This window comes from Colletotrichum costaricense (genome assembly GCF_030867565.1).
Source record: "Colletotrichum costaricense strain IMI 309622 chromosome Unknown Scaffold_2.1, whole genome shotgun sequence".
In the NCBI taxonomy this organism is placed as follows: Eukaryota; Fungi; Ascomycota; class Sordariomycetes; order Glomerellales; family Glomerellaceae; genus Colletotrichum; species Colletotrichum costaricense.
Genome location: NW_026848231.1, coordinates 1,100,126 through 1,107,193, shown reverse-complemented (window position 1 = coordinate 1,107,193; position 7,068 = coordinate 1,100,126). Strand labels below are relative to the sequence as shown.

Here is a 7,068-nt window from a genome sequence, read left to right as displayed (position 1 = left end):
ATGCCGAAAACAAATAATCGTTCGGAGAACAGCAAGTTGGACAATCCCCTGTTCTTCTACATGCCGGACGCCGAATGGGGGGAGTTTTGTCAATGGTACAAAGCCGATTTCACCGTCTCCAAGGCAGACATCTCCGACCTTATCGGCCACACCGTAGACGACATGGACCCTGATGGAAGTATCACCTTCAACTGTGCTGAGCAATTCATAATGTACTGCAAAGCCGCAAGATTCCACGACGCCTCCACTCAAACGGGGATTCTAGCGACCAGCAACCCAAAGGAACAAAAGATACTGGGCAGAAACGTCACTGGGTTCACGAACGAGAGCTGGGATCAGATCAAGAGTCCCGTTGCTGAGATGGGCAACAAGGCGAAATTCGGACAGAATACGCACCTGTGCCGGAAGCTATTATCCACAGGCGATCGTTTGCTCTGCGAGGCTGCGTCAAAGGATCGCGTTTGGGGCATTGGATATACCGCTAAACATGCCTTGTCTCACCGTCAACACTGGGGTGAGAATCGGCTGGGTAAAGCTCTCATGGCGACGAGAGAATACCTAAGGAGCCAGGAGGCCCGGAGCAAGAAGCCTTGGGAGCAATATGAGGCATAATGGGACAACCCTCAATGGCAGTCATCTGTAGCCAGCAGCACAGCGCATGAATAACGACCTTCGCATCCATCTGGATACTTCATAGATACCACCATCTCGCGAGGATGATATACCCTCAAGTGCTCCAGATAAGGTTCGGTTTCACAAGAGTAGATGGCTCCTCTCCGCAGAACAGCATAACTCCGAAGCAGATGAGGCGCCATCAGCGTAGGCCTTGCGCAGTGCTTCTACGATTCGACAGTCGTAAACACCCACAATTAGAACCACAGAGCTGGGCAACAGGCAAAGTCTCACTTCATCGCTGGCGAAGCTGGTACGCTTTCTCGGCTCTCTCACTGCATCAGACGAGGATCATCACGAGGGTTTGGGTATAAGAAGGGACACTAGAGGGAGAACACTTCATGCTGGCATCGTGCATGTGAGTTGTCAGCATGAGATCCAGTTCGCAGTGCGGGTGGGGAAGGTTCGGTAAGACTGTGAGAGTCTGACAGACCGATCAATCAGGGAATTCAGGAAAAAGGAGTCGCGAAGCTTCAGAGTTTGTTGTGGTTGTTCATTTCTATCTCTAAAGATGACAAAGGAGATGTTGTAGTCTATTACAGGCAGGTATCAACAATGGTACAGATGGGATGTCATCAATCCAGACACCAACCCCGATGCACCCATTCCTCGACTCCGTTACGATGCAACCCATGAATATTGACACAAAAAAAAAAGGTTTCCGAAACAATGATAATCACAACGCCCCATGGTATCTCTCTATGCCATTCCCCCAACAAGCGAAGCAGCTTAGAAGCAGAAAACGGCATCAGACATCTTGGAAGTGGCACCAGGCTTCTCGAAGCCCAGGTTCGTCAACGACTTCTTGGCCGCGTTGACCATACCAGGCGGGCCGCAGAGCATGACGCGGGAATCCGGACCGGGAGAGGGGAACCGCTCGGCCATCATCTCCTGCGTGACGTATCCGGTGCCGTAGGCCCAGTTCTCGGGCGGCGAGTCGAGGAGGTAGTGCAGCTTGAAGTTCTTGGGGTACTTTCTCGCAAAGGCCTCGAGCTCGTCCCGCAGCAGGATGTCGGCCTCGGAGCGGTTGGCGTAGATGAGGCTGACCTCGGTGGTGTCGCGGTCGTCCTCGCAGATGGCGCGGATGAGCTGGTACATGGGGGTGATGCCCGTGCCGCCGGCGAGCATGCCAATCTTCTTTGCCAAGTTGGGGCGGTAGCGCATGGCGCCCTTGGGCCCGCGGAACTGCACCTCGTCGCCGACCTCGAGGTTGGCGAGGTACTTACCGGTGAGGGCACCGTCGGGGTAGCAGCGTATGACGAGCTCGAGCTTGCCGAGGTCGGCGTTGTTGGAGGTGGGCGTGTAGGAGCGGGAGACGGACTTGCCGTCGATCTCGGCCTTGATGGCGACGTGCTGGCCGATGGGCAGGCCGAGGACCGTGGACGGGGTGGGGAGCTCGAAGACGAAGCGGTAGACGTTGGGGGCGAGGAGGGTCTTTTCGACGAGCGGGAGCGGGTGGTAGGAGACGGGGTCGAGCCAGCCGCGCTGGTTGAGGGGGTTGGCCTTTGCGACCTTGGGGATCTTCTTGTGCGGGCGGTAGTGCATGGGCGTGAGCTCGTAGTGGAGGAGCTTGGAGGCTTCCTTTGCTGCGATGGAGCCCGCGACGGCGAAGAAGGCCGAGGCGACGGCGAAGCCCTCCATGAAGCCGAAGCCGGTGCGCTTGGAGCGGGCGGCGCCGCTGCCGAAGGAGAGCCATGCGGGGAACTGGATATTGAGTCTCTGGATGGCGGCGATGGCGTCCTGGCCGGCGGGTGTGGAGGAGGCGTGACGGGCGGCGACTGCGCCGAGACCGATGAAGAGAGCGGCGGCGGCAGCTTGGGATGCGACGCGGGCTGCTGAGCCGGAGCCGGAGGTCTTCTTCTCGGGGGTGGCCTTGGGCTGGAGGCGGACGGCCTTGGGAGCAGAGCGCTTGTTCACGCCCTTGAGCTTGCCGACCTTGAAGTCGGCCATGATTTCGTAGGCATCTTCGGAGTGGCCTGCATTGTCGAAGGCTTCTGAGGCATCGACGCCGGCGGCCTCGACGAGGACATCTGCGCCACCGGGGTGGTCGTGGAGGTACTTTGAGACATCGTAGACTGTTGTTTGGTGGGTTAGTTTGGTGGTCATTTGGCAAATTTGGGGGTTGTAGTTTAGGGGGTATTGAACTTACCTTCACCGTGGATGACCATCCAGCAGTCGTCCGCTTCTCTGTGCGCGGCAACCTCCTTGGCCGTGAACTCGGGGCCTACTGTTGACTCGGTAGCCGCCATTGTGAATGTGTATATGTGAGTATCTCTGAGAGATGGTCGAAGATGGGAAAGGGGGCGGGGTGAGAAGTAGTAGTTTTACACTGTTGCAGAGTCGTGTTGCGCTAATGATATAAAAGAGAATTTTACTATCTTATCTAAGAAATGGGAAAGATCGATGTCGATCGTGATGTGTGGACAAGGTTACAATGAACAGGACCCCTTTTACTTCAGAGGGCCGGGCTTCGGAACGGGGGGGAAGTGCAGCGTTCCTATTTATCGAAAGATGGCGAGACCATTGCAACATTTGCCAGCGGAATAGATGCCTAGGCATATCCACAATTTACAAGAGGAAATCCAGAATCGTCGTCACTCGTCAGAAGATACACCTGACTTTGCATTGGATGAGAATGAGACCGAAAAAAACAAAAAAAGGGAACAAGGGTAATGTCCGAAGCGCAAAGATGCCGAGGCACAGAGATAAAGTGTGGGCATCATCGGGGACCCTGCGCGCGTTGTTCTGCGCGATAAAGTCGATGGTGTCCAGGGTACGAAGTTATGGAGCTTTCTGTTCGGAAGCTCCAAAACGTTCCCAAAGCTTGGGACCATTAGAAGCTAGGATTGGGATCCATATGGAATGAGCAGAAGAGATGAATCTGGAAAGATTCGGCCGGCGGTCGACGGGTGGGGCGCGCGACTGACAAAGCGAAGGCACGGGATTGGATGCCGGGACCCGGACCCACTTACGGCGATGTGCCTCGGCGGTCCCGACATGATGAGCGGGTTGATGACTTGATTGACGTTTATGCCTTGATTTCAGAGAAATGCACGAGTCGGTTCCCTTCTTTACCATTATCTCTGCAGCTACTCAGCGCCTCCATATGATGCATTCTTACGTGCTAGGAGGGCAGAATTCTTCAAGTGTTGGCTTGCGAGAACGAGGGAGGCAGAAAAAAAAGTGCGATCGTCATCGCAAATCAGCCAAGCCTAAAAGTAAATAGAGATGAACTAGGACAAGAAAGTGTAAAGCCAACACCACCACAAACACGGATAGGGATACTACATTGTAGAGTACCAGAAGGCCAAGAGATGAGCCGCGGCTCTGTATTCCTAGTGTAGGTACTAGCACTAAGGTAGCATGCTGGGAGATTCGTTCCTGCACTGGAAAACCGTACCCTCAAGGTTGTTATCGAAGAAATCAGAGCATAGCAGGTGCGGTAGCTAACGGTTCGGTCTCAGGGGCCGAGTGCCAGAACTGACGAAAATAACAAAAGGCCCACAACCGGACGGCATCCGGAAGAAGACGGCCGATGATTGGATGCATCATGCCATTTACGACCAAAGCTCGTGGGTGCGTGGTCCAAAGGAAAGACGCTGTGATTACGTAGGTGGCACACAACGAGCCGAGGCCACGGACTTCGGGACTTGAGCGACGACAAAACGGCGACGGAACCACTTAAACCCTCTGTACGTACCTGGTATCAGCCACGATGGACCCCCACTCTGCCCCCCTTGCGCTGCAAAATTCTGCAGCTTTCCTCTTCTCCATTTCGTCTCCCCCTCTGTCAATGTGGCCTCCCTTTCGACTCCCGACCTTCGAGAAACACCATTTTCGAGCTTATCAAATCATCCAATGCACCAAATTTCAAAGCCAAGCACCCACCCCTGGTCCTTTCGCCTCGGCACCTGGACGCCTCTAGCGCAGATCACCCTTGTTTAGCCCTATCGCGGCGCATCAAACGTGCTCCAAATCTCCGATTTTTCTCTTGTGTCCATCCTCCTTCCGCGATGGTTCAGATTTCCGCTGTCATCATGCCAGAACCGCGGCTCTTCTCCGTCCGCACCCACATCTGTTTTTGACTCTGCACTTGCAGTCTGGAACCTACGAGTCTGTTGCTTGTTTTCGCCGTATTCCACTCTTCCACGCCGGCCACGGAGCCGACACTCGAATGGATTCGTCTCACCCTCACGGCCCGCTGTTTCTTCGGACTTGAGCGCCGCCCATGAAGTCATGGCCCTTGGGTCAAGGGGACCTTGAGATGAACCTCGGCAGGCCACTTTTTTCCCCCTTCGCTCGTCACTCATCGGCCAGCTGTTCAGTCTGTGTGTCTGTTGTGTGTTCCCACCAAAAGAATTGACATTGCCTGGGATCGGATTGGATAAGCTGCGCCATATTGTGATGTTCCATGGGTACGTACTGTTTTGATTGCGATCTCTTTTTTTCTCTTATATATCGTCAACGGCTTGCATCCCCCTCCATCTAGCATAGCAGTTTTTTGGATTGGAAATCTTGTCTTATCTACTTTACTACTACTACTACTTCATACATCCTGAATACAATTATTTGGACACCTCCAGATTCGTGCGCTCCTCCGACTCCATCCACACATCACGTCCTACACCATGTCATCACAACGCTTCCACCTGTTGGGTGAAGACCCTTCAGTCACAACAGAGTTCGAGATTCCTGCCTCAACAGACGAGGAGGGTCTCCAGCATCTCGCTGCCTCTCATTTTGCCGTTGTCGACCACAAGGGTAAGCTCAACATCCTGCCATACCACAGCTCCTTGACAGTAAACTAACACAACTACAAGGCGTTGGCTTCGTCTCCGGAGATGAGGCTCTGACAACAGTCGCCGATGTCCTTGCTGCCGAGGGCCCCGTCGCCATCACCATTGACGGCCACCCCGTCCGCGAAGTCCCCGGCCCTTCTGGTCTGCCCTTCATCGGCAACTACTTCGAGGTCTACCCTGACCATCTCGGTAACCATCAGCGCCTTTTTGAGAAGTACGGCCCCATCTTCAAGACCACCAACATGGGTTCCGTTATCTACCACACCAATGACCCGGCCATCGCCAACATCTTCTTCTCCGAGAGCGACTTCTTCACAAAGAACATTATCCCCGGTCACCCGCTGTACCCTATCAAGAACAAGGAGTCCGGAGTCTTCCTTGGCGACACGGATACCCCCGAGTGGAAGGAGGTTCACAAGTTCCTCCCGCCCGCCTTCGGCCCCAAGGCCGTCCGTCACTACGCCCCGACCATGCAGGCTACCATTGAGGACTCCTTCAAGGTTTTTGACGAGCTCGACGAGAAGGAGGAGGCCTGGAACGTGTACCCCTACATGCTCAAGTTGGGCTCCCAGGCCGTCGGTAAGCTCGTCCTCGGCATGGACTTTAAGCACTTCACCGCCGTCGACGCCCCGCCCCACGAGATGGTCATCCGCATTGCTCAGTCCCTCGAGCTCAACAAGAAGATCACCTCCATGGGTAGCTGGTACGCCTCCCTGCCCTTCGGCGACCCCCAGCGCCTCCGCGACGCCCGCGGCCGCATCGTCGAGATGATGAACGAGTCCATCAACAACGCCTCCAAGGGCGTCGAGAACCTCGAGCTGCAGGAGGCCGCTCTCCAGGCCGACAACATGGTCGACTACGTCCTCCGCGCCAGCGACAGCAAGGGCAACAAGCTTCCCAAGGAGCGCATCATGGAGCCCCTCGTCGTCGCCACCGGCGCCGGCTTCACTACCACCTCCTCCCTCCTCTCCTGGCTCCTCTACGGCATCGTTGCCTACCCTGGCATGCAGGAGCGCCTCCTCCAGGAGCTCATCGACAACGGTTTTGACGAAAACACCCAAATCACCGCCGACCTCACCCAGAAGCTGACCTTCCTCGACAAGTACATCAAGGAGACTCAGCGTCGCCACAACCCCTCCTACCAGCCCGCCCGCACCTCAAAGGTGGACATGATCCTCCCCGGCGGCTACAAGCTGCCCAAGGATTCCATCTGCATCCCCGCCATCCACCACATCCACAACAACCATCTTGTCTGGGACAACCCGGCCCGCTTCGACCCGGACCGCTGGGACTCAGACAAGGTCAAGAACCGGCCTAATGCCTCGTACATCCCCTTCGCCACCGGCCCCCGTATGTGCATTGGCTTCAACTTTGCCCTGCAGGAGGTTAAGGTCTTCCTCCCCAAGCTCATCTACCGCTACAAGTTCAGCTTGGCGCAGGAGGGCCCCGTGGAGTACGATCCCATGTTCCAGCTCATCCGCCCGAACAACCTGTACGTCCGCGCCGAGAGGCGTGTCAAGTGGCCTCCTAGGTCTGAGGCTTAGAATGGTTCACGAGTTGTGTTAAAAGTGTTGGGAATCGGTTTCGGTATATAGAG

At 55.5% G+C, this 7,068-nt stretch overlaps 3 protein-coding genes across 3 annotated transcripts; 2 read left to right on the top strand and 1 right to left on the bottom strand.

The window, feature by feature from the left end:
- On the top strand, positions 1 to 612 carry CCOS01_01988 (uncharacterized protein; the record flags this gene model as incomplete). Its single annotated transcript, XM_060450180.1, has 1 exon — positions 1 to 612. The coding sequence occupies one exon, from the start codon at positions 1 to 3 to the stop codon at positions 610 to 612; it is 612 nt and encodes a 203-aa protein (XP_060318830.1).
- Positions 613 to 1,401: 789 nt separating this feature from the next.
- On the bottom strand, positions 1,402 to 2,921 carry CCOS01_01987 (oxidoreductase NAD-binding domain-containing protein; the record flags this gene model as incomplete). Its single annotated transcript, XM_060450179.1, has 2 exons — positions 1,402 to 2,747; positions 2,822 to 2,921. The coding sequence occupies 2 exons, from the start codon at positions 2,919 to 2,921 to the stop codon at positions 1,402 to 1,404; spliced, it is 1,446 nt and encodes a 481-aa protein (XP_060318829.1).
- Positions 2,922 to 5,300: 2,379 nt separating this feature from the next.
- On the top strand, positions 5,301 to 7,015 carry CCOS01_01986 (cytochrome P450; the record flags this gene model as incomplete). The annotated part of the gene is made up of 2 exons (XM_060450178.1): positions 5,301 to 5,433; positions 5,493 to 7,015. 2 exons carry the CDS (start codon positions 5,301 to 5,303, stop codon positions 7,013 to 7,015), a joined length of 1,656 nt encoding a protein of 551 aa, XP_060318828.1.
- Positions 7,016 to 7,068: the final 53 nt, after the last annotated feature.